Source organism: Panthera uncia, chromosome D2 (genome assembly GCF_023721935.1).
Source record: "Panthera uncia isolate 11264 chromosome D2, Puncia_PCG_1.0, whole genome shotgun sequence".
Lineage (NCBI taxonomy): Eukaryota > Metazoa > Chordata > Mammalia > Carnivora > Felidae > Panthera > Panthera uncia.
Genome location: NC_064818.1, coordinates 73,778,609 through 73,806,473, shown reverse-complemented (window position 1 = coordinate 73,806,473; position 27,865 = coordinate 73,778,609). Strand labels below are relative to the sequence as shown.

The window sequence follows — 27,865 nt, the reverse complement described above, 5'->3', positions numbered from 1 at the left end:
CTTCTTGCACTGCACTCAGCCTCTTCTTGTGATGATGTGAGATGATAAAAGGTCTACGTGATGAGATGAGGTGGGGGGAATGACGTAGGCATGTGACGTAATGTTAGGCTACTGCTGACCCTCTGACCATGTATGTCAGAAGGAGGATCGTCTGCTTCCAGGTCACGGTCGACCTGGAGTCACTGAAAACTGCAGGTAACTGGCGTCTACTGTGTTCAGAACATAATTTTCTTTCTAAGTACTGCCACTCTGTTGCTGATGCCTATGAGAGACTAATACTATAAAACATAAAGTACTGCTACAAAATAATGGAAAAACTGAAATGAAAACAATTTCAAAAGTAGTAACATTCAGCACACAATCCCTTATTTGGAACATTTCCATGAAAGAAGCATACAATCCTACTGAATGCAAATCAGTTTTCTCCATCGCCCCCCATAAATGTTGAATTTTTAAAGAATTTAAAGCCAACTCGGGGCGCCTGGGTGGCTCAGTCGGTTAAGCGTCCAACTTTGGCTCAGGTCATGATCTCGCGGTCCGTGAGTTCGAGCCCCACGTCGGGCTCTGTGCTGACAGCTCAGAGCCTGGAGTCTGTTTCAGATTCTGTGTCTCCCTCTATCTGACCCTCCCCTGTTCATGCTCTGTCTCTCCCCGTCTCAAAAATAAATAAAACGTTAAAAAAAAAAAATTAAAAAAGAATTTAAAGCCAACTCAAATAAAAAAGATACACGATTCCAATATAAAATTTGCAGCCCTAATCAACATATAAACTTACCTGTCCAGTGCCAACTTCAAAAGACTCATAATCAACATGCACAGAAGACACATAAGCACCAACTGGAAGTTTCCTCTTGGACTCATTAGATTCTGAGGGGAGAGAAGCCATCTCTTTAGCTTTCTGAGCACTTTCCTCTTGCCCTTTTGTCGAAGCAGCCATCACTGCCTTCTTTTCTGATGCTGCTTTTTTCTGTTCCTGTGAAACACCAACAATTCATAACATAACCTTGAGGAAAAGTTCAGTTAATCAGCTATCACTATGGAACACGTTATGTTGATGGTAAGGAATCCTCAGTCATTTCTTAGGCAGTGTGGTGATTAGAGAAATGTCCTTTTTAGAGACACACACTAAATATTTAGGGAAGAAACACCAGGATTTCTACAATTTACTTTAAAATTCTTAAGAAAAAAGGGGCGCCTGGGTGGCTCAGTTGGTTGAGCATCCGACTTTGGCTCAGGTCATGATCTCACAGTTCATGAGTTCGAGCCCTGCATCGGCTCTGTGCTGACAGCTCAGAGCCTGAAGCCTACTTCAGATTCTGTGTCTCCCTCTCTCTGCCCCTTCCCTACTTTCTCTCTCTCTCTCTCTCTCTCTCTCCCAAAAATAAATAAACATAAATAAATAAAATGCTTAAGAAAAAAATGACTAAGAGACTAAGAAAAACAGCAAAACAGCAACAGTTAAATCTAAATACTGGCTATCATTATACTATTCACTCTACTTTTCTTTTTTTTTTTTTTAATATATGAAATTTATTGTCAAATTGGTTTCCATACAACACCCAGTGCTTATCCCAAAAGATGCCCTCCTCAATGCCCATCACCCACCCTCCCCTCCCTCCCACCCCCCATCAACCCTCAGTTTGTTCTCAGTTTTTAAGAGTCTCTTATGCTTTGGCTCTCTCCCACGCTAACCTCTTTTTTTTTTTTTTCCTTCCCCTCCCCCATGGGTTTCTGTTAAGCTTCTCAGGATCCACACAATCACTCTACTTTTCCATAGAACTTAGATTTTTAATAAAAAATGCCAACTTCTTCCTTTATGGTCTCAACTTTAGACAGATTAAAGTACCATATAATTGTAAAATACATACTTCCCATAAAGATATGAATTTGGGGAGAAATTTCTTCATTCAACATGTTTACACCCATCATGTCTACATGGAGCCACTGACCAATTTTCCTCAAAACCATTTTGGGAAGAATGGACGAGCACCCTACAGCTAGAGTCACACAATGGAAAAACTACTCAGAGATAAAAAGGAATGAACTGCAAATGTTGCAACAACTGGATGAATCTGAGAAACATGATTGTGAGTAAAAGAAGCCAGATACAAGAATATATGATGCTGATTCCATTTATGTGAACTTGAAGAGCCAGCAAAACTCCACAATGATGGGAAACCGAAGTAGTAATCACACGGCAGGAGGAGTGGACTACAAAGAAGCATGAGAGAATTATCTGATGGCAGAAATGTTCTAACTCCCATCTTAGGTGGTGATTACACAGGTGCAAAAACGCTCAAAACTTCCCGCGCTGAACAGAAGACCCACGTATTTCCATGAGTAAGGAAGTAACCAAAGCCTCTGTGGAACAGGTGTGCCTCTGCAGTAATGAGATCAAGTCCACTCACACTGGTTTGTGAGCGCAGCCTGACACAGCAGCCCGACGGAGTCAGAGGAACGTGAGCAGCTGCCACGGGTGGACTGGCCTGTTCACCACAAGCCCACATCTCAGCAGCCCTCGCTCGCCAGGCCGCGCATGACTGCCTAAGTCTCTGCTTAAAAGGGCGCCTCAACAAAACTTAGCTGGCCAACCGATCTTGTCTATTAAGGACTTCCAAACACCAGGAAATCGGGAATCAAGTCTAACTGGTTAATTCTTTTTTTTTTTTTTTAACATTTATTTATTTTTGAGACAGAGAGAGACACAGCATGAACAGGGGAGGCGCAGAGAGAGAGGGGAACACAGAATCGGAAGCAGGCTCCAGGCTCTGAGCCATCAGCCCAGAGCCCGACGCGGGGCTCGAACTCGCGGACCTCGAGATCGTGACCTGAGCCGAAGTCGGACGCTTCACCGACTGAGCCACCCAGGTGCCCCACTAATTGGTTAATTCTTTAGCAAAAAGAGAATACAGAACTCTCTGCCAGCCTTCTTTTCCACTTCCCAACACACCCCCATCATCTCTCACTGAGTCACTGAATAATCACAATGACTGCTCTGAGATGTGTAACAGCCCCTCACTGCCCCACTGCCCGACAGCAGGGGTTCGCGAACCGCGTCCCCTCAGAAACTGGAGCAAGAGGTTTACGGGGGCTATATGAAACTATGGCCCAATTCACACACACAAAAATTTTTTTAATGAAGTCAATCCAATTTAAAAATGGGCAGCGGATTTAAATAGACATTTTCCCCTAGAAGACACACATACACATGGCAAACAGGTACACGAAAACATGTTCCACATCACTCATCATCAGGGGAATGCAAATCCAACGCACAATGAGGCATCACCTAACAACTGTTAGAATGGCTATCGTCAACAACGGCAAGAGATAACTAGTGTTGGAAATAACGTGGAGAAAAGGGAAAGCTTGTGCACTGTTCATGGCAATGTTACCTGGCGTAGCCACTACAGAAAACAGTATGGAAGTTCCTACCAAAATTAAAAGTAGATATACTATATGATATCTAGAGGGATAACCAAATCAAACAAAATCACGGTCTCGAAAAGACATCTTCTACCCCCATGTTCATTACAGCATTTTTTACACAACAGCCAATATATGAAAGCAACCTAAGTGTCCACTGATGGATGAATGAATAATGTTTTGGTGGGTGTGTGTATAAATCTGTGTGTGTGTGTATCTGTGTGTGTATATATACACGTAGGAATAGTATCTATCAACAAAAAAGAAAGGAATCTTACCACTTGCAACATGGATGGACCTTGAGGGCATTATGACAGGTGAAATAAGAAAGAGAAACACAAATGCTATATGATCTCACTTAAGTGTGGAATCTAAAAATCAACAAACTTATAAAACTTGAGAACCATTTGGTGTAGCCAGAGATAACGGCTGGAGGGTACGAGAAATGGGTAAAGGGGGTTAAAAAGTACAATCTTCCAGGTATAGCATTTAAAAAAACCTTTTTAACCAAGCTGATAATAGAATTGTTTCAATTTTAAGCTGACCTCCAATTTTTTTTCCTTTAGCCCTCCATATCAGCCAGTAGGCCCTAGCCAATAGCAAAAGAAAGTAAATGTTAATGGCAAAACCAGGAAGGAATCAAAATGTTAAAAACTCATTTATCACAGACACATTGCTCATGGCTGAAATTTTATAATGTGGTTTATGGTACATATTTTTAAATTTTAACATGTCTAAAATAAAAATTAAACTTCAGACTAAACAGATGATTTGATACTAAGTCGTAATTTGTGACAGAACTAATAAGCAGGAGAGTATTTCATGGTATTTCTTTAAAAGCACCATGACTTTTATGGCACCTAGGTGGCTCAGTTGGTTACACATCCAACTCTTGATTTTGGCTCAGGTCATGATCTCCTGGTTTTTGAGATCAAGCCCTGTGTCGGGCTCTGCATTGACAGCTTGGAGCCTGCTTAGGAGTCTCTCTCCCTCCCTCTCTGCCCCTCCCCCTGCTCACATACATATGCACTCTCCCTCTCTCTCAAAATCAATAAATAAACTTTAAAAAAAAAAAGTACCATGACTTTCATGGCCATAAAAACATGCTTGAGAACCACTCCCTTATAAAAGAAAATCCAAACTCCAACACCTGCCACTCCTGCCTCCAGGAACCTTTGTCCTACAGTATTCCCAATTCACCTGTTTCAGCCCCAGGAAAACACAAGCCCACTCCTGGAAAGCCATCTCCCCTAATCCTCTCTCTCCTTCAAGCTCAAGCATCGGCATTTAGAGGAGTCTTCTCTCCCCATTCCCAGCCCCTTCTCCCCAGGCCAGAAATACCACCCCTCCCCTGGCTGACAGCACAGACGACGCTCTGTTCCAGGACCGATGCATCATTTGTGGTCAAATCTCTGCCCCTAACTAGACCACATAACCTTGTTCGTCTCCAAATCCCAAATACCGAGCATGGTGCCTGACCCAAAAGATATTCATAAGATGCCGAATAACTCAACTACACAAGCTAATCGTAACAAATCAGTTCTATGACTTTATAGTCCTATTGCGTATAAAGTGACGTATGTGAAGTTCCAAACACGGGACACAAACAGAAGAACCACAGAAATTCAAAAGATGGAAGGATCAACAGAGACCATGATAACAACAATAAAAATAAAGTAGCCACCCTAAGTGCTAATTTTTCTAAGCATTGAGAAAATCTGTCAAATTAATTTGATTAATAAATGAAAATTAAACAAGTGAGTTTTTCCCCAGTTGTTCTATTTCTTTCTGCATGCTTTTTAGTTGTGGCTTTGTTTTGTATTGTTAAGAATTTTTGCTTTTTGGTTGTTACTAATTTAATGAGATTTTACTGGTCTGTTCTTGTTTCTTTAGATGGTAAGGCCTGAGAAGGGAGAACACGAGCTAACGTTTACTGGGGGCAGAGCCGACACGTATGACTTCATCCTCACTGCAGCTCTGTAAGGAAGGTTTTACAAATGAGGGAAACAAAGGATCCGAAAAGTGAAGCAAATTGCTCATGAGTAAGTAGCCAGTAAGGAGTTGAACTGGGAACTAGGGTGACCAATCCATCTTCCTGTCCAGGGCCTACCCAGTGTTTGCACCAGGAAATCCCCAAATACCAATTTTAAAACTGCAAGTCCTTTGGCCTGGGAATTCTCTCGGTTCCAGGAAAATCAGGATGGTCAGTTACCCTAACTAGGACTGAAATTCAGCTCTGGCTGCCTCCAAAGTCTTGGCCTCCGTCAACATGACTGTGCCCTCGGGCAGGGAGCACACCCGCTGGCCTAACCATACCAGTATCAACGCAAACTTCCAAAATACAAAGGAGCTAGTCAAAGATGGGTTTGGGTTTCTATTTTTAGGGCAGAAATCAACTTTACCAGTTTAACCGCTTTCTGTTTTACAAAGTTAGCTATCTTCTTTCTGGGTCCAAGGGGTATGCCCATCTCCTTCAGGTCATCAACTGTGCACATAAGCTTTAAAAGGAAACAGATAAGCACATTAGTTAATTGGTCTAATGACAGATGAGCTGCAACCGAAATAAGAAAATGATAACAAGAACCCGTATCACTGAAAGCAATCTAAGATCCAGTCGATTTTTTAAAAGTCCATTTGTTTTTAAATCATGGATTAATTTAGGTTGTAAAATCTGGGGCCTCCACATCTAAACCATTCTATTTATTTTTGGCTGAAAATACATGCGTGTTGTACAAAATTCAAAAGCTACAGTCGGGCAGACAATGAAGTCTCTCCCCTCCCCTCCTGTCCTCACCACCCCTCTCAGGAGCCACTGCTGACAATCTGCTCTCCTTCCAGAGACACCTTCTGTATATACAACACCTATGTGGTTTTCCTTGTATGTGTAGCCTGCTATACAAACAGGACTAAACTGTGCGCTTTTCTCGTAACATACCTTAGGAATCACTTCACACCAGTATTTCTGACACCACCTTATTTATTCACAGCTGCAGGTATTCCATTGTGTGCATGCACCATTAATTATTTCACTGGTGCCCTACTGGTGGACATGGAAGGTGTTTCTGAGGTTTTGCTATTATAAACAGTGCTGCAGTGAATACCCTTGTAGAAATTCTCGTGTAGGGGCGCCTGGGTGGCTCAGTCGGTTACGTGTCCAACTTCAGCTCAGATCATGATCTCACCATTCGTCAGTTCGAGCCCCAAGCCCCACATCGGGCTCTGTGCTGACAGCCCAGAGCCTGGAGCCTGCTTCCGATTCTGTGTCTCCCACTCTCTCTCTGTCCCTCCCCTGCTTATGATCTTTCAAAAATAAACATTAAAAAAAAATATATATATATATAATAGTTTTTTTTAAAAATTCTTCTGTGAACACTTTTTTTTTTTCCTTCACCTATCTTCCTACTGTGTTGATGGGCTTTGTGGAACTATTTTGTAGGAGCTTTAAATAATAAGGAAATAAACTCTTTGCCCAGAAAGGATGTTCCAAATATTCTTCTTAATCTATTGCTGGCCGTTAGATGTTGTTTAGGGCATCTCCTGCTATGCAATTTTTCTCTTATGGCTTCTGGGTTTTGTGTCCTACTTAGAAGCATTCCCAGATTATACTAAAAAACAAAACTCCTGCCTTCCATTTTTTAAACATGTAAGTTTCTGCATTATCTGAAATGTATTATGATGTAAGAATGTTCAAACCATTCTTAATGTTTGATCTTACATACAGGAAAAACAATTTTAAACAGAAACGAACGAAACTATCATCGGTACCAGAGATTCCATGTCAATCTTTTCCTTTTCAAAAGTGCTAACATATTCAGAGAGGCTAAGTGCTTCCAGAGTTTCTTGCAAACTTAGGACTTCTTCATTTTCAACATCAAGGTCACAAGACTCATCCAAAGTCAGCTTTGACTCTTCAGGCATCTCAAAAAAAAAAAAAGTCAAGGGAACATTACAAAGCTCAGAAAAACTTCCGCAAAATGTCTCCTGACCTACAGAAAATCTTAAACAATTTTGCTCCACAAAGAAATCCATTTTAGGTAATTTATCATCCAAAGTTTGAATATTCTGAAAAAGAATATAAATTTAATAAATCATTCTCACTCCTGTTTTCTACAGTAATTTGCTTAACATTTTTTAAAATCCTAAACTTTCTCTCACATTTAAATTTATGATCCAGAAGAAAGAAAAGTGAGAAACTCCAACAAGCTACATGATCCTATCATACCTATAAACCTCAGGATAATCTGATTTATAAAAACATTTCAGGAGCACCTGGCTGGCTCAGTCAGAAGACTATGACTCTTGATTTCAGGATTGCGAGTTCAAGCCCCACGGTGGGTGTAGAGATTGCTTAAATAAATAAACTTTAAAAAAAATTTTTTCTGGGAAAGTTCAGACTTTAATAAACTCTTCAGCTTCACTTCTAAATCTGAATGTTAATCAGGCCATACCTGCTTTTCCTGAAAATGTGGCTGCTTCACAACTCCATTAGCAACAGCAAAAGGCCCAGGAGACTTTGACAAATTCAAATCTTTTTGATTAGATAGGATGTCAAATAATATTAAAGAACCTAGAAAAAAAAATGCGTTTTGCTTTATAATGTACTAATAATTTTGTAACGCTAATTATCATTTTTTTTTACAAAGTCCCTAGGCAGAAGTCATACAAAAGTTAAATGTCATTCAAGATCTGATCATCAATATCATTGTTTTACCAAATAGCAAAATAAACTAAAATACAAAGCATTCCTAGGTAATTGAAAAGCAAAAGCAGAATCTAACTAGACTCACCGCATTCATGTCTGCCCTTTATAAAACTTAAAACCTGGGGCACCTGGGTGGCTCAATCGATTGAGCATCTGACTTTGGCTCAGATCACAACCTAATGGTTCGTGGGTTTGAGCCTCGCGTTGGGTTCTGTGCGGACAGCTCAGGGCCTGTAGCCTGCTTCGGATTCTGTGTCTCCCACTGTCTCTCTTCCTGCCCCACTCACACTCCGTCTCTCTCTCAAAAATAGACATTAAAAAAAGAATTAAAAAAAAATTAAAACCTGTAATTCTAAATCTCACACTAACACTGTCACCCTCTCTAAAAGCAGTGAGGACTCAACAAAAATCATGTTTAAAATGTGGATATTTGACGGTTTTACCTAAACTGTGACCAGCAACAGAGACTCCTCCTTTAAAGTCTGGATTCCGACTCATAAAAAGTGCATGTAGACGGTTGATCTCCATGCTCACTTTTTCCACAATCGTCTGACAGTAGGTGGGGCTATTGTAAAATAAAATATCTAGCAAGGTTTCATTGGTAAAGTGACGAAACCGACCAATACTTGGTAAGGTGATTTTCTTAATATTCCTGTTTAAAGAGAAGAAAAAGTATATTCAGTCAGTAGCCACCTTAAACCTATAGATTTTTTAAAGTTTAGATCCTGATTTCTAAATACACAATGAGTAAAGGAATCCCATAGGCTAATTATGAGCTGATTCTGTAGACAGTTATTATAAATGAATCAAGATAAAGCAAAAATTATGTGTGCCTATAGCTATACTATGACTTTGGGGCTTCATGAAGAGTTATTACATAAAAGAACGCCTACGTAAAAACTTAAATTTTATTTTTAAAGATGAAAGGCTACTCTGCCATTTTTCTTCCAATTAAGTGGAAATGAGGACACCTGACAAAAACTGCAGCGGAAAGGACAACAGGGAATATAACGAAGAATCAGAAAGCAGCTTCATGCACTGAAAAATCTTTCCTGATTTGAGAATGGAGGTAGCCAAGTTCATGAACATCCACGTGGAGAGAAAACACCCTCATAATAGGGCCTGCCTGGAATAACATATGGAATAACACAGAATGCCGTTTGTAGAATTAGTTTTATTAAACTATGTGCCTTGAAACATTATGATGTTCACTAAAACCCAGACATGTTATTAGCCCTGTGCCCCAGCAGAAATGTTTACCTCAATCTGTGTTTCTCAACTGGGAGCATTCAAAACTGAGTGGGACACTAACTTGTCGTAGTGCCTACAGAGTGCTGCTGGTCTTTAACAACGACTGGAGATGTCTTTGGCTGTTATGGGTTCGAGGCCAGAGGAGGGGGTGCGTGCTGTTGTTGTCTAGTGGGTAGAGGCCAGGATGTTCCTAAATGTCCTACAACATACAGGACAGCACCCTGTCTCAACTACTACAGGTGAGAATAGTATTCTAAAACTGGCTTAAATTCCTTAGATTCTCAGGGCACCTGGGTGGCTCAGTCAGTCGGGTGTCTGACTTTGGCTCAGGTCATGATCTCACATCTCATGGGTTCGAGCCCCACGTCAGGCTCTGTGCTGACAGCTCAGAGCCTGGAGCCTGCTTCGGATTCTATGTCCCCTCACTCTCTGCCCCTCCCCCGCCTCATGCTCGCTCGCTCTCTCTCTCTCTCTCTCTCGTAAACATTAAAAAAAAAATTCCTTAGAGTCTCTTATTTATAATAGGAACACATACATATGCCTACACACATGTGCAAAAACACACATGTAAACACACACAGATAAGTAGCATATAAACATTAATGGCCAGTATTTAAATCGTATGTCAGGGCAACTAGAACATTTAAATAAAGGACTGTATTTGTTGAATATATCTGTTGAAGCTACAACAAACTATTTTATATTATGGTTTAAATCTTGAATCTAAGTGTGACTAATCCGAACGACAAGTTATCAAAGTCCACAAACCTGTCAACACCTGTGGCGTCCCCACCCAAGGAACTGTGCCAATGAACAGGAAGAAACTCCACTCTGCTTACTTTCCGATCGTCTAAAGATTTCTTGAAATGTGTCTGCAGCAATTTCAGAGAAACCACCCGAAAATCATCCACTTAAAAAAAAAAAAAAATTCAGGAAGACAAATTAAATAGGTTAAATTTTCCCAGCTTGACAGGTAGTTAGCAATTCCCATTAATTATGCCAGTATGCTTTATAACAAACTTCTTAAGGAAAAAAAATAAGAATGACAAAATCAGTCCAATAAAGAAAAAACCCAACTTTTAGGAAGCTCTTTTCAACTTGTCAATAGTTTAGAGGAATATGTAAATGAATTAACTTAACTACCACTTCTGGAAGGCAGCGTGGCACTGTGGGTACAGACTCTGGAATCAAACTACCTGCCACTGGACCCCTGCCCAAGAACCCACAGACCATGAAAGCAGAAAAGCTAACTTGCGCTTACAGGCCTCAGTGCCGCACCTACCAGTGCAGAGGACAGACACCCCCAGGGTTTATTGGGAGAGGTAAGTAAAATTGACAAACGCAAAATGCCTGGCACAAACCAAGTATTGAATAAATACGAACTATTATACAAATATAAAAACAAAACTTCAAAAATGTAAGTAAACAGGCAGATTCACTGTTCCATTAAACAACTTCTTTCAACTAATTCACTTTAAATTTAAAGCTCAAAGCATAGGTATTCCCAGTTGCTAGAGGTGCTTAGGCAGAGGGTGTCTGTCAGGAAAGGCTAAATCATTTCAAAGATCTACCTAATTCTAATTATTCTAATTCTTCAGTCTAGGATTTTATGAGTTACACATATCATAAGAGCAAATCAAGTACAAATTATTTCCCAGTGACCATTTAAAAATCTCCCCTTACAGTTCCTCAGCCGGTAGTACACAGCTGGAAACTATCTTAAAAATGAACATTTAGGGGCACCTGGTGGCTCAGTCGGTTGGGCGACCGACTTTGGCTCAGGTCATGATCTCACGGCTCATGAGTTCGAGCCCCACGTTGGGCTCTGTGCTGACAGCTCAGAGCCTGGAGCCTGCTTCCGATTCTGTCTCCCTCTCTCTCTGCCCCTCCCCCACTCATGCTCTGTCTCTCTCTGTCTCAGAAATAAACATTTAAAAAAAAATTTTTTTTTAATGAACATTTAGTTTTGAGTGAACAGCTCTATCTTAGAAAATATTTTGCCAGGTATTTTCTATTTGTTTTAACATAAGGGTGTCACCTTTTGAATGTCTCTGAATAGTACCAGAAAATGATACTTGTTCCAGGAAAAAAAAAAAAAAATGAACATTTCAATGTTCTTCTGTTAGTTCTCAAGTCATCGCATGAAATAAAATGACTAACTTACCACATTCAATAATGCTTCTAAAGCGCAAGTCACACACAGGTCCAATGCCATGCACCATGAACACCAAATGGTCAACCCGAGGCATTTCTCCTACAAAAGAAATGCATACATGGCTATATACGTGCAATATTATAGATATCCCTTTTGTCACCACAAACTGGGCAAAGAACTGTAGGACCCTTCCATGCTAATAAGCTTTATTACTCTCTATGAGATGAGAAGAACAAAGCTCAAGGTCCACCTCGGTAAGTAACAGTGAACTAGACCAAGAAGTGGAGGAAGGTCACCCCTGATCCCAGAAGTTATGAGCATGTGATAATCATTAGTTTCGTGCCTACTGCATCTCCATAACCTTTGTGATTTCTTCAGGATTCCCCAGGAGACTACTAAGTCCCACATGGAAAAGCAACATGCCGATATAAAACTTTAAAATATTTCCCCCAGTGGGGCGCCTGGCTGGCTCAGCTGGAGGGGCATGCAACTCTTGATCTTAGGGTTGTGCTTTCAAGCCCCACACTGGGTATAGAGATTACTTAAATAAATAAATGTAATTAATTAAAATAAAGCATTTTCCCCAAATCCTTCCATTTCCCTATACAATATATATCCTGTATTGAGAGCATCTTCAAGATATATATAGGAAAATCAAGTTAAATCTATTATCTTACTCTGACATATAGGAACATCTACAAGTTAAATTTACTATTTTACTCCGGTTATTTTGTTCAGATTCACAATGAGTACATTTATTTTATAATTTCATAAGACAATGAAACAAAAACGAAGTATGTAATTGTCAAAATAAAATGTGTATATTTTTTAATGTTTATTTTATTTTTGAGAGAAAAAACGCACGTGTGCGTGCCAGTACAAGCAGGGGAGGGGCAGGGAGAGGGGACAGGATCTGAAGCGGGCTCTGTACTGACAACAGAGAGACCGATGCGGGGCTCAAACTCGCCAACCACAAGATCATGACCTGAGCAGAAGTCAGACATTTAACCAACCGACCACCCAGGTGCCCCTGAAATGTGTCATTTTGAATGGTGCAACAGGAGAAACCAAAGCATATACACTGGAGCAGGGGTTGACCAAACAGGCCAAATCTTGCTCACTGCCTGTTCTTTACAAAGCTTTACTGGAACACAGCTATGCTCATTTGTTTATATACTATCTATGGATGCTTTCGCACTGCAATGGCAGAGTTGAGTAGATGCGACCAAGTCCATATGGCCTGAAATATTTACTATTTGCTCCTTAACAGAAAAAGTTTGCAAACTTGCACTGGAGTAATACAAGGTAGATAAGGCATAACCAAAAAAAAAGCCCAAATGTATTGCCAAAAGCCTGGTTTCAACCAGCAAAATGTTTCTTCACAACAATACGTATTTTAGAATTTACATTACATGGTTTGTATATCTTCAACAGGATTCTCAACTTAAAAATTAAGAGAGAGAAAATAGGATAAAAAGAAAGATATGTGCCAACCTGGCTGATTTCTGCATGTTACAGCAGGTATTCCTAATAATTGCTCCCTTTTTCATCATTCTAAAAATGATGCTACAACAGAGGAGTCGAAAAAAGACCGTGGCCCTAAGCAAACTATACACACCATCAGGAATTTCATCAAGGTTATCATCAATTCCACGCTTTACAACCCTGGGCCTTGTCTGTCCATCTTGTGTGGTTCCCCATTCATCTGGCACTGATGAAGGCTGGAACTGAACAATAACCTTCAAGACATGACAGAAGGATTATGACAGAGCTCACGACCAAGTGCATTTCCACTACAGGCTAAATAATTTATTTCAATACATACTAAACTACTTCATAGTATGAATAATTTATAAATCAAGTACTCGTATTGTTCTCCCAACACCAATTTTATAACAGTCCTGCTAGAGTTCATTAACCATTAAAACTAGGCAAATCAATACCATTACCTCCAATGCATATACTGGAAAATACTACAACTAAATCAGAAGTAGTATACCTTGATTTTAAAAATGTAACGTAATAATCCAGGGTTATGCATAAGAAATTAAGGAAAAGTTACCTAGAAGAGAAGAATCTTTACCTAACAAAAATACTTAAGGCATAATCCTTTAAATAGCAAGATTCTCAATTAATTTACAAAGTTCAATTTCAATGCCAAAAACTGATATACCCACCACTTTTTAGGAAAACACATATCCTGTTAAACCAACTGTATTGAACTTAGCCCTATGTCACACAGAAAATTTTCTTCAAAAAAAATAAAGGATGCATGTAAGATGGTATGCAAAATGTTTGTGTTTGCATCAAAAACAAATGAAAAACAAAAGGTTAAGAGTAGTTACTAACAGGAGGAGAAAAAGGAAATGCAGAGTAAGAGGCTTTTATTCTTGATTTGATACCTTTTTATATTGTTTCAATTTTGTTGGCAAATGAATGTTTTTATTTTTATTTATTTCAGTATCAATAAGAACTACGGAAGTGATGAGATTAAAATTACTTTTGTTTTCTTTTATGCTTTTCTAAAATAAATAAATAAATAGCCTATGTTCTGAGAAACTATGGTATGCCAAGTACTATGCTAGAAATTACTTCGTTTTATTTAAAATATGATCCTGACCCTGGGAACATTGAAGTAAATCTTATCACAGGTGAGGAACCTGGAACTCAGAGAGACTAAGTGTGGTAAATGAAAGACCACCACTAATCGAGATCTTAAAAAAAAATAAATTCATGGAGACAATATGAACAAAAATAGGAAGAACATATTTTTAAAAGGTGAAATGAGACATCATCAAGTGGAGGGTGGGTAAACTGTGATGCACACTAAGCTTTAGCGGACACACAGACATCAACAGACTCATGAGAAAAATTCAAATTTCATTTTTGTTTCTACGATCAATGTGGATAAGTAAGCTTTTAAAAGCCACGTGCTTGGGGCGCCTGGGTGGCTCAGTCGGTTGAGCGTCCGACTTCGGCTCAGGTCACGATCTCACGGCCCGTGAGTTCGAGCCCCGCGTCGGGCTCTGGGCTGATGGCTCAGAGCCTGGAGCCTGCTTCTGATTCTGTGTCTCCCTCTCTCTCTGCCCCTCCCCCGTTCATGCTCTGTCTCTCTCTGTCCCAAAAATAAATAAACGTTAAAAATAAATAAATAAATAAAATAAAAAATAAATAAATAAATAAATAAAAATAAAAGCCACATGCTTGTTACAACTAGATCCCTACAGAAGTTAACAAAAATGAGCATTTATCTACAAATCAAAAAACGTCCATCAACTGATGAATGGATAAAGAAGATGCGGTTTATATATACAACGGAATACTCCCTGGCAATAAGAATGAAATCTGGCCATCTGCAGCAATGTGGATGGAACTGGAGGGTATTCGCTAACTGAAATAAGTCAGGCAGAGAAAGACAGATACCATATGTTTTCACTCGTATGTGCATCCTGAGAAACTTAACAGAAGACCATGGGGGAAGGGAAGGGGAAAAAAAAAGTTACAGAGAGGGAGGGAGGCAAACCATAAGAGACTCTTAAATACTGAGAACAAACTGAGGGTTGATGGGAGGTGGAGGAGAGGGGAAAGTGGGTGATGGGCATTGAGGAGGTCACCTGTTGGGATGAGCACTGGGTGTTGTATGGAAGCCAATATGACAATAAATTATATTTAATATAAAAAAAGGAGCATTTATCAACCACATTCAATAAAATATTTATTGAAAGGAACCTTACACTTTAATATCTTTTTTTTTTCCTTAACACTTTAATATCTTAAACATTAACATTACCTTTGGATTGTGCATTACGATGGTCTCTCCGCTTGGGAACTCTAATCTACGGTGCCACTGATTGGTGGTTACTGCTTTTTTATATTCAGCCTAAAATAACAGAAACATATAAGCCAATAAGACAAATCTATGCCATGGTGAGAAAAAGTGTGGAAGAAAAGTAGAACTATGATGATGATAAAAATAACGTAACAGCAGTTCTCATGTACTATTTATCATCCTTGTCTGTCATTTTACATAGATTATCTTATTTAATTAATTACTCTCAATCACTCCTAAATAAGATTATCCTCAGTACATACAGGAGAGAACAAAGGTTTACCCAGTCTATTAGTTTCCTAGAGCTGCTATAACAAAGTACCACAAAATGAATGGCTTTAAACAATAGAAATGTACTGTCTCGGAGTGCCTGGGTGGCTCAGCCACTTAATCCTCCGAGTTCAGCTCAGGTCATGATCTCACGGTTCGTGGATTCGAGCCCCGCATCAGGCTCTGTGCTGATAGCTCAAAGCCTGGAGCCTGCTTCGGATTCTGTGTCTCCCTTGCACGCTGCCCCTCCTCCACTTGCACTCTGTCTCTTTCCCTCTCAAAAATAAATAAACATTTTAAAAATTTAAAAAAACAAAAACATAAAAAAAAAAATGTACTGTTTCACAGTTCCAGAGGCTAGAAGTCTGAAGTCAAGTGTCAGCCAGGGCCGTATCCCTCTGAAACCTATAGAAGACTCCTTACTCCTTCCTTGCCTCTTCCTAGCTTCTGGTGCTTTGCCAGCAATCTTTAGTGCTTTTGCTTTAAAGATGCAACACTCCAATTCTCTATTTTTACTTGGTATGATGTCAAGTCATATTGGATTAGGGGCCCAACCTTTTCCAGAATGATCTCATCTTCACTAACTATACCTGCAAGCACCCTATTTCCAGGCAAGATCACATTCTGAGGTGCTACAGGTTAGGGCTTCAACATATCTTTTGTGGGGTGCAAAGGAGGACACGATTCAACCCCTCAGTAGACATTTTAAGTTCACAGTTGCACGAGATCGCAGGCATAAAGTAGCACGGGCAGAACCGCAGTTCACTCCCACCCTCAAATTTCTGACTCCAAAGACTGGACTGTTGAACAATTTCCTTTCTAGGGAAGATTAACATTTTAGGGGCCCCTTTCAACGTTAACATAGTGTTGTTTTAATGTTTTCTGTTAGTGCCAGTTATCTCAGTTTTAATAACTACTACATGAAAAAATAGTAAGTAGGAGCGCCTGGGTGGCTCAGGCAGTTAAGCGTCCAACTCTCGATTTCAGTTCAGGTCACGATCTCACGGGTGGTTGGATTGAGCCATGCGTCGGGTTCTACGCTGACAGCCCTGAGCATGCTTGGGATTCTCTCTCTCTCTCTCTCTCTCTCTCTCTCTCTCTCTGCTCATACCTTACTCACACGTGCTCACACATACCCGCTCTCTCTCAAAATAAATAAAAGTTAAAAAAAAAATAGCAACTAAAGTGTTCTGTATCTCATTTCCAGTGTACGTAAATTGAATTAATTTATTAATTCAACCATTAAGTAGAATTATCGTAAGAAATGAATGCAATTATGTGAAACAACATTAACCACCAGTTTTAGAATGGCTAAGTCTTCAAACATTTGTTTCTATTCCGTTTTCTATCTATTTTCAAAAATCAGAAGTTAAGCTCAAGTCTTTTACTGAACAGTGATCAGAAAAGAATCCATGTGCTTGGCACGTGCTTTGAACAACAGATCCCAGCAGACTAAGTTGGTTTGAATGTTTGATACAAGTATCTAGTTTCTAGATCTGTGATACGCCCCTATAAAACAGTCTACCTTCAGCTACTGAGGCCATGATTAGCACCTCATCTGAACAAAGGCACCACTGAAAAAGCAGTCTTCTCTGTGAACAGCATCAAAACAGGCTCTTCAAAAGCCTGCTTTGTTGTGAGTGGTGTCACGTGAGGCTCCAATGTATACAGGGCCTACGGTTTTGAAGGAAAGCATAAAAGAATGAAGCCCACGTACCTCTAGTTTTTCACTGAACTCCTCCGTATATGGAATAAATCTGCTGTCTGTGTCCCCTTTGTAAAACCAAGTACAGCGTCTGACTTCCGCCGGCTCCTCTTCCCAGTACACAGCCTTCCTCAGTCGATCATAGAGATAAACGTCATAGCGCCCTCCATCTGTGCCTAGAACCACACTCTCAGGGTCCGGCTGGACTGGAGCACAAAGTTCACGTTTTAACCCGACAGTTACAAGGCAGGTTGAAAAATGATAAGTAATGAAAAAAAAATAAATGAACTTTAAAAAGTAAAAGTAATAAATAATGAATATGGTGGCTAGTTGACCCTTAATGACACAGAACTAAGTTCATTCGTGTTTAAAAATTAAAGTTTGGGGTGCGTGGGTGGCTCAGTCAGTCAAGCGTCCAACTTCGGCTCAGGTCACGATCTCACGCCTCGTGAGTTCGAGCCCCGCGTCGGGCTCTGTGCTGGCAGCTCAGAGCCTGGAGCCTGTTTCAGATTCTGTGTCTCCCTCTCTCTCTCTGACCCTCCCCCGTTCATCCTCTGTCTCTCTCTGTCTCAAAAGTAAATAAATGTTAAAAAAAAAAAAAAATTAAAAAAAAATAAATGAATGAAAATTGAAGTTTAACATTAATTTGTGCTACTCAAAATTATGACTCTTCCTAAGTGAATTAAAAATAGCCGGAGCAGAGGTGTGAAGTAGGACCATAAAACAATTCAAATTAAAAATAAATAGATAAAATAAGATGATAATTCAAATAACTGGATTTTCTTTTTTTAATCCAAGCAGCAAGTCTCCATGAGGTATGCTTCCAGAAGGTATTGAGTGATTTTTAAGTCTCATGATGAAATATCATCAGGATGAACAAAAACACAAAATTCTATACTCCAGGACTTCTCAGAGCCTTAACACACTGCAGTGCACTATCTCAAGAGGTGAATGAAGTCAAGTCACTTTCAAAACTGCCTGACTACAGAACACTTTTCAAAGCATCTTCAGGAACGAGAGTTCTAAAGAAGATGTTTTATAAGTGTCCGTAACTACAAAAGAATGACAAATAGGAAAATTGACACCTACATTATATGAACTACTCTATGTCTCTAACTTAAAACATCTTTAAACAAAGAAGAAAATTACTAAAACATTTTAAAAACCTTGCTTAAATAACTCAGGCCTTCTATTACTATCACTATCTTAAGATACAGAATCTGGTGGAATCTACAAGGATTAAGGAATTTGACATTCACAAAATATAAGCCATGGATAAATACTATTTCTTCTCTTCCTAAAATGAGATAAAAATGATGCATGATCTGTCCTTACCTGAATTATAGATTTCTTCAAGATTCAAAGAGTCAAACACACTGAAAGGCATCCACAATTGTTTGTATTCTACCTCCTTGCAGTAAAACCAGTGGGGTTGAACAGGTTCATATTGGTTTTGAAGTAGAAAAGGAGGGGGCGTTTGCACAGAAGGACCTGTGGGTCTAGCAAGAGCCTGCTGTTGTGTTGGAGGGGTCAACCCCGATGGCACTGAAGGAGGAATCTGGAACACACCAGAAAGACAGGACTATGATGTCTGTCCAAAAAACAACAATTCCATATATGCCTCAGACCCAAAGTAACATTCATAATGATTATCCTACATATATCTGTGGACAACCATTTAGTTTAATAATTGGGCCCTAAAACAATGTTTCTTAACAACAACAAAAATCAACAAAATCCAACATCAGTCTCAAAGTAGACTGGGCTTTCTCAAACTGATGGTGAAGTAAACTGGCACCTTTACAGAAATCAATCTAGCAGTATGTCTCCTGTGATTTATTTAATCTCTATAACTTGCATATTCCTTGACCTGACCATTCTATTTCTAAGAACTCATCTTAAAAGACGTAATACAGAAACAAAAATTTACCTACAAAGACATATACTAAACGGTCACTTATAACAGAAAATCACTGGACACAATCTAAATGTCTAACAGAGACCTGATTAAGTACATTATCTGTGACTTAAAGGGTGGAATTCTCTAGAGCCATTAAAAATGTTTTAGAAAAGGGGCACCTGGGTGGCTCAGTCGGTTAAGCGTCCTACTTCAACTCAGGTCATCATCTCGCAGTTTGTGAGTTCAAGCCCCACATCGGGTTCTGTGCTGACAGCTCAGAGCCTGGAGCCTGCTTTGGATTCTGTGTCTCCTCCTCTCTCTGCCCCTCCCCTGCTCATGCTCTGTCTCTCTCTCTCTCTCTCTCAATAATAAATAAATGTTAAAAAAAATTTTTTTTAACGTTTTAGAAAACAATCTTCACATCTAAAAAATGTTCACAGAAATCATATACAATGTTTGTCTACAAAAAAAGATAAAACATAAAAAAAATGAGAAGAAGGGTTATCCAGATGCAATTTTTAATCATTTGACTATTCTGCATTTTTCCAATTTTCTGCACTGGAAATACTTTTATTTTTTTTTTTTTAATTTTTTATTTTTTTTTGGAAATACTTTTAAAATCAGAATCAGGGATGCCTGGGTGGCTCAGTCAGTTAAGCATCTGACTCCGGATTTCGGCTCAGATCATGATCTCACGATTTGTGGGTTTGAGCCCTGCATCAGGCTCCACACTGGGATTCTCCCTCTCCCCCTCTCTCTCTGGCCATCCCCTGCTTATGCAAGTTCTCTCTCCCTCTTTGTCAAAAAAATAAACTTAAAAAAATTTAAACATGATGTGGCGCCTGGGTGGCTCAGTCGGTTAAATGTCTGACTTCAGCTCAGGTCATGATCTCACAGTTCATGAGTTTGAACCCCACATGGGCCTCTGACAGCTCAGAGCCTAGAGCCTGCTTTGGATTCTGCGTCTCCCTCTCTCTCTGCCCCTCCCCCACTTGTCTCTCTCAAAAATAAACAGTACAAAAATTAAAATAAAAAAAACACTTTTTTAAATTAGAAAACAATTATTTTTAAATGTTTTAATTAAAAATCATTTTGGAATGTTGTATCAATGTTAAAATTACGGAGGTGATAACTGTACTGTGGTTATGTAAAAGAACATCCTTATTCTTAGAAATCTGCACTAAAATAGTTAGGAGTAAAGAGTCATAATGCATTCAGCTGACCATTTCCCAAACAACTTGCACACACACACAGTGACAAGGGGAGAGAGAGGATGTCCAAATGTGTGAGTGTGTGCCTGTGCACAAGCAAAAGAACAAATGGGGTAAAATGTTAATGACAGCTAAACATGCATTAAGGGCACTGGGGTACTGTTTGTGCTATCTTTATTTTTGTAACTTTCAAGTCTGAAATTATCATTTTTAAATTTCTTAATTAGAAACCTTTTCAAATTTTTAATCAGCAAACTAATATATTAACTATCCCACATGCTGTGATGCGCTTACCTTCCAACATGCTGAAATCCAACATTATCAAGTTTGTGTATTGATAGGATTTAAATTAAACAATAAAACTGAGCCCATTCTCTATTCCCAAGAGAGAAGTTAGGTTATTTTCTGATTATAATACCGCTATCCCTGCCACACTTGGGTTAATTCTTCCTTTGAATCATTTCCCTTTTTTTGATTCAGTTGATTTCCCTGTGGAAGTCAGTTCAACAATCAGCTGGGGAAAAAGCATAAGGGAATTTCATAGAATTTACCCAATGCAAATGTTGCCCCATCACCCTCCTGAGATAGAGTTTGACTGTCTAGACCCAAACCTCATAAAGTAAATAAAAGAAATTATAGAAGTAATAAATTTTAGTCCTTGTAATTGAATGTTTTGATTGAGCAGGATAATTAAAAACTGAGAAAATGGCAGTCTGTTAATAAATGCTTCAACTCTGACATATCCCCAGATAACATTTATTATTGGTATCTTACTCTAAAATCTGGAAATATTGACATGTAGTTAACTCATTAAAATCAGGTACTACTTTCATAAATCAATAATATATGAACCATTTAATGAGCTTCCTTTAAATTTTTTTTAATGTTTATGTATTTTTTTGAGAGAGAGTGGCAGTGGGGACCCATGGCAGAAAGAGAAGGGGGACAAAAGATCCAAAGTGGACTCTGCACTGACAGCGGGGAGCCCAATGTGGGGCTTGAACTCACGAACCGTGAAATCAAGACCTGAGCCAAAGTCTGACTCTCAACCAAATGAGCCACCCAGGTGCCCCTTTATGATTCCTCTAAAAGAATGTTTACTTCAAAACACATAGCTTACAAAGAATCGCCTCTGAGAACAGTTTATCATCACATTGACTATTAAACGCCCAGTGTTGGGACACCTGGGTGGCTCAGGGGGCTGAGCGTCCAATTCTCGATTTTGGCTCAAGTCATGATCTCGTGGTTGGTGGGATCGAGCCCCAGGTCGGGCTCTGCGCTAACAGTGTGGAGCCTGCTTGGGATTCTCTCTCACCCTCTCTCTCTCTGCTCCTCCCCGACTTGTATATGCAGGTGAGCACGTGCCCGCTCTCACATTCTGAAAATAAATAACTTAAAAAAAAAAAAAAGGAATGAAAAAATAAAAATAGAAGCTCACTGTTTTTAAAAACACAGGCTAAGATGAGAGAGAGATAAAAAATCAGAGTGAGGGAGGGGCGCCTGGGTGGCTCAGTTGGTTGAGCATCCAACTTTGGCTTAGGTCATGATCTCACGGTTCCTGGGTTAGAGCTCCGCATCAGGCTCTGGGCTGATAGCTCAGAACCTGGAGCTTCCTTTGTATCCTGTATCTCCCTCTCTCTCTGCCACTCCCCTGCTCGCATTCTGTCTCTGTTCTCTCAAAAAGGAATAAACGTTAAAAAAAATTGCTTTTAATAAAAAATAAAATAAAAAACAAAATAAAATAAATCAGAGTGAATAGCTAAGATATAAAAACACATCTCCGTACCGGTGGCAAAGATCCTACAGGCATCTGGTACATCTGAACCGGGGGTCCGGCGGGTGGAGGATGGGGGGGATGGCCTGGTGTTTGGCACTGTTGCAGCTGTGGGGGTGCAATATAAGGATTAGCCCTGCTGCTTACAGGGGTGTGACGATATGGATTGTGTCCTTGTTGGGGCGTTCCTTGCGGGGGGCTCCCAAAATTGGAAGGAGGGAGACTACTTGGCTGAGAAGGCAGGTGAGTATTCATTCCCATCTGTGCAGAAGGTAGAGCACCATACTGAGCCTTCGAAATGGCTGGTGAGCACGCATTCGACGCATCTTGGGATCCAGTTGTAAAAGGGAGAGCAGCTGGGGACTTGGAGTATGCTGAGTGTCCAGCCGATGCTGCCACAGTTGTTAACGGCGACTGTCCAATATTCCCAAAAGGATCACTACTGCTTGTTACCTGAGAGAAGTAACTAAAGGTCTGTGGGGTAGACGTGTGAGCAGAAGTCTGACCGAGGAAGCTGTCCTCCTCCCCAACGTCGGTGGAATCTTCTGAAAAGGAACAGGAGAGCAAAAGATTTAAAGGATATTCTATTTTTCTGTAGCTACGATCCTATAAGGCAGATCGAGCAATTGCACGTGTTCTTTTTTCTATTTCTGCATTACAAAAAAGAAAGAAAGAAAGAAAGAAAGAAAGAAAGAAAACCTTGTTCTTTTTTTCTTTGAGATGAAAAACTAGAAAATAAGAATACGAAACAACAAAAGGAGGGAAAAATCAGAATTCATTCATAAGCCCACCTCCTGAAGACAATCACTGTTGTTAACACGTTAATGTTTTGGTACATAACCTTTTATATTTTTTAAATGAATAATCAAGTATTTATTGTAAATATATATAAATTACACATATCTGTATATAGGAGTTTTTGAAAACAGAAACAAAATCTATACCTACTATTTTCACATCTTATTTTGAATTTCCTCCTGGTAAAAAATAATTCAAATATTTTCTGCTACCAAATACACGCAGTTTTATTTCTACAGTAATAAGAAACTTAAGTACAGACATGAACTCTGTTGACAAGAAGGGGTGTGTCGGGACTCTTACCTACAAAGCATTCATTGTACAAATGAACACGTGGTATTTGTATTCCCAAGGCAAAGTAGGTCAACCATTAATTGCCATCCCTAAAATCACACTATTGCGACCAGAGAACTAGCCATTAGAGAATGCCAAATCACTAAAAAAGCCATTTTCTAACCAAAGTTCAGTTCTTTTCACTTCCCTTTGCCCAAACTCATCTTCACCACAGGGATTATCAACCCCAAACTACCTTCTCTTCTGCAACCAAGTTGTAAAATAAAAGTATTCTCCCTCTACCTGGCCTCAAAAGTCCAGCCCACTCTTCTTACTAAACTTTTATAAGCCCTTAGCTTGTAGAAACTTTCTTCCTAGGGGCGCCTGGGTGGCTCAGTCAGTTGAGCGTCCGACTTCAGCTCAGGTCATGATGTCACGGTTCGTGGGTTCAAGCCCTGCATCGCGCTCTGTGCTGACAGCTCAGGGCCTGGAGCCTGCTTTGGATTCTGTGTCTCCCTCTCTCTCTGCTCCTCCCCTGCTCATACTCTGTCTCTCTCTCAAAAATAAATAAAGATTAAAAAAAATTTTTTTTGAAAGAAACTTTCTTCCTAATCTTTTCCTTCCCCCGGCTTATTCTCTCTTATCTCCTACTGCTGGAGGCATGGAGCCCAACAGAAGACCCACACTCAGCACACAGGTACACTGTGATCCCTGCCCCCTGAGAGGCCTTCTTTCACTGGCTCACAGAGATTCTGGCTTGAGCTTCTAGGCTGCTCCCACTGTTATTTCTCACGCATCAATTTAACTGAGATACTCCACTACTCAAAATACTCCTCTCCTTTGTTTCTTTGTAACCAAAAATAAATTCTCACCTCCTTCACAAAGCCCTTTGTCTGCTGGCTTTATTCTCCTTTGGAGATACATCTCCAGTTCCCTCTCTTTTCAGCTGCCTGGACCTCACTTGTCTTACATTTCTCAGTTCACCTCTCAACAACTAAAAACATGGAATGGAAACAAACAAACAAACAAACCCCTGTGGTATCTTTCATCCTTTAAGACAACCTGGGATCAACCTGATCCAAGAGACTTTTTTCTGATTAGCATCAACTGCAAATGAAATACTGATCTCCGCATGCTGCCAGCTCACCTCAGGGGCACTTTCTAATTACATGTGGACACATTCGGCATCGAAACCTACAACCTTAATGACCACTTGTACTCCCAAATCTGTCTCAAACCAGGAGCGTTCTCCTGTGCTCCAGAACCTATCAACCAACTGCTTCCTCAACACTTCTGGCAGACTCAGCCACATACACCTCCAACTTACTAAGCCTGAAAAAGAACTTACCACCTTAACTGTCCTCCTTCATGTGCTTTTATCACACCGCACTATCTCAACAGGTGTTCACCAACATCCATCCAGACACTCAGACCAAAACATCATCTCTCAGACTCCTCCCCCGCTTCGTTTCTCAATCCCTTCATTTAACCATTCAGACACTCATTCAAGAAACATGTACACAGTATCCATTACATGCCAGTTAGGGAGCCAGGTCTTCTGGCTAAAACTGAAGGAAGAGAAGAAGCCTCTGGGCTGATAAAGCCGACAGTATGGCCTCCAGGGAGTCACTGAGGCCCAACAATTTATAGTCTAAAAAATCTCTCACCTCTCTTCCCTGCTCTTCATACGCAATGTGGCTGGGTAGGTAGGGCTAGAGTGCCATCCACTCATGCCTGACTCCCAGCGGCCCCCAGACTGACCGCTCTTGCTACAGTCAGCTTTACTCTGGTGCAATCTCAGAAAACTCCAGTCTTTCTGAAACACACCTCCAGTTTCACTGCCTTGTTACCTTAAGATCCTTCGAAGGCTCCCCCACACCCTACAGGATGAACTACAAACTCCTCAGTACGGCATATGAGGCGCTTCGTGATCTAGTCCCCACTGACTACTCACGCCACTCCTCTGCACACACTCTAGCAACAGCTGCAAACTTCAAGGAGCCCACAGTCCAACTAGAGAGGCAGATATGTCTATTTCACAAACTTTTAGATAACACTATGTGCCAGGCACTGCACTCAGCACCTTACAGAAATCAATCCACTTCTCATTACAGTTTTATGAGGCTGTACGGACATGGAAAGTGAAGCACAGAGAGGTAAAGTAACATGCCTAAGGTCATACAGCAAGTTCCTGGCACAGCCAGGGCTGGAACGCAGTCTGTGCCCCTAGATACTGTGGTCTGGGTAATGCCACACAATCATTAAAAAGCAACACCCCTAGACAATAATAAGGAAATGAAAGAGCTAGGGTGCACGTAGGAGTGGGGGCCAAGGAGAACAGGAAACGGCTTCTTAGACAATGTGATGATGCACTGTCTTGAAAGATGAGTACTGCATCGTGTACCTCTACTTTGCAAGTATTACAGGTCTATCCTAGGAGATCTCCTACTGTATCCTAGTTGAGAAGCACTATTCTCTTTGCATTCCCTGCCAGCACCTGGCACACTAGCATGTGTTCGACAAAAATCTGTGTAATGCCAGTGCCAGCGTGGAGCGTCCAGCCCTCGGATCAGAGGGTTCCTCGGACGAAAAGCAAGCCTCATGATCTGGCCCCCTACTTCCAATATTTCAAAGTCCCCGGGCCACTCAAACCTGGCCACGGATGGCCCTGGCAAGCCACCCACAGAGTCGCATCGAGGCGCAAGGAATACCTCCTTTCCGACCCTCGTCACCCCCCGCCCTCCGCCCGCCTCCCTGCACACACTCTTCCCACCGGACGCCCCCCCGCCCCCACTACCTCCAGGCAGGAGCAAGGAGGCCGAGGCAGCGGCGGCTTGGGTGACTGGGATGAAGGGCACGTTGAAGCTGAATTCCGTGGCCGAGGAGGAGAAGAGTAAGTTAGTGCCCGATGAGGAGGTAGAGGCGGCGCCGCCGCTACCGTTAAGTTTCCTCTCGGCCATGGCTGCGGCCCACCGTCCGTTACACGTCTCCTGGCAGCCGGTGCGGCACCACCGGCCGGAAACCGGTCACACTCGGGGCCAGCACACTTCCGCACTTGCGCACAAGACCCGGAACTCGGGTCTGCTCGTCAGCGGCCTTGCCCTTCCCCTGGAAAGCGCCGCCAGAAACCAACATGGCGGCGCTGGCTTCACGCCCGTGTCCTGGCACGTGACACTCCCCGGCGCGGCCTCGGCGGAGGCTGGGACTGGAGTGTGGGAGTGGCAGTACTGCTGGTTCTGAATCGAGTTGACGCTGAGGGTCACGGATTGCGGGGGGCGCGCTGGGCTGCCTAAAAGTATCGACAGAAGAGTTTAACTGGCAAGATTTTGGAGGAACAGCGGGAACCTGCGGGAGCAGTCAGCAGAGCGCTGTCCCCATTGGGAGGGAAGAAGAGGTGTTGAGCCATTTGTAGCCAAAGCTGAGCCCAACTCACCCACGCTAGCACTCACATCCAACCCGCCCACATGTCTTTCTGGACTGAACTGAACTCTTTTTGTTGGCCCAGAAATAGAAACGGTAAAACTTTTGAAGTTTTTAAGCCATGTTTAAAAAAGGAGCCAGGGAATTGAAATTTGGAGATGCTACATTTTAAAATAGCTTTCTATATCTGTCTACAATAATCTGATTAGTTAAATCCCAAAATGCGCCGTGGGTGACTTGGATGTAATTGTCACCTTTCATGTAGGTAGAGATTATGAAATAAAAAATAACAGATAAGTAGCTTTTTTGGAGGGAGGGAGAGGAAGATAGACCCCAAAAGAAGCTTTGAAATAATGAAACTCCTCCCCTGCAGCCATTCACTCCTGTGCAGAACCTGTTTACTTAATTCAGTAACTATTTAGTGTGCTTACTGTCAGAGATAAAGTGAGACACTAGTTAAAGCAGTAAGGATAGATTTTACTGGGTGATAACTACTACAACAGGAAAGAGGGTACATCGTGAACTGAACCTCCCCAAAAGACTGCAGACTTTCCAAAGATCAGAGTGCTAAGGGGAAAGCATTGAAAGGTGCCAAGGGATGTTGGTCCACGTGACTAGGCCACGTAGGTTTGTTAACTGCCAATTATCTGGAGGAGAAACAAACTCATATCTTTATGACAGGCAGTTGTACAAGTTAGAGCAATATACCACCAGGCTGGGAGGAGATGGGCCTTGAGAAGACAGTTCTGTATGGCAGATTTACATCTCAAAATTATAAGGGATATAGAATTGCAAGTTTTCTAAAGTAACTGCTCTGAAATGGAGCTCAGGGGCCCAAATGCCTAGCACCAGGTTTTGGCTGGAACATACAGTAAGTTCTCCTGGCAGCGTTGAGCTTTCTCAGGGCAGGCATTTTAAGGAGGACTGGGGTCATTCTAGGGACATGGCCTTACACTGTTAGAAACTTTGCTAGAATTGGGTCAAGGAGAGAGTCTTTGTCGTTCCTATGGGTGACCAAGGCACTACACCAAACACTGCGGGTTCGGTGGTGTTTAAGAAAGACGCAGAAACTTTCCATCTTAGAGCTTATAGTTTGGCCAGGAAGACAGGAAAGTAAACAGTGGTGAAAGTTGTAATGTAGAATTTCCCAA

At 41.0% G+C, this 27,865-nt stretch overlaps 1 protein-coding gene across 3 annotated transcripts in view; it reads right to left on the bottom strand.

Annotated features, from left to right (window-relative positions):
- The window catches only part of SEC23IP (SEC23 interacting protein), a 41,971-nt gene extending 15,622 nt beyond the window's left edge, over positions 1-26,349 (bottom strand). The window contains exons 1-13 of one of the 3 annotated variants that reach the window (XM_049646541.1): positions 26,092-26,349; positions 22,236-22,768; positions 18,674-18,896; positions 17,351-17,544; positions 15,325-15,414; positions 13,153-13,273; positions 11,544-11,633; positions 10,148-10,289; positions 8,572-8,780; positions 7,875-7,993; positions 7,192-7,344; positions 5,829-5,924; positions 776-973 (exon numbers count right to left, since the gene is read on the bottom strand). In XM_049646541.1, coding sequence (XP_049502498.1) covers positions 776-973; positions 5,829-5,924; positions 7,192-7,344; positions 7,875-7,993; positions 8,572-8,780; positions 10,148-10,289; positions 11,544-11,633; positions 13,153-13,273; positions 15,325-15,414; positions 17,351-17,544; positions 18,674-18,896; positions 22,236-22,768; positions 26,092-26,254 — 2,331 coding nt within the window. In that variant the 5' untranslated portion in view covers positions 26,255-26,349. The remainder of the gene's footprint in view (positions 1-775; positions 974-5,828; positions 5,925-7,191; positions 7,345-7,874; positions 7,994-8,571; positions 8,781-10,147; positions 10,290-11,543; positions 11,634-13,152; positions 13,274-15,324; positions 15,415-17,350; positions 17,545-18,673; positions 18,897-22,235; positions 22,769-26,091) is intronic. The other 2 variants (XM_049646542.1, XM_049646540.1) reach the window with 2 other exon arrangements.
- Positions 26,350-27,865: the final 1,516 nt, after the last annotated feature.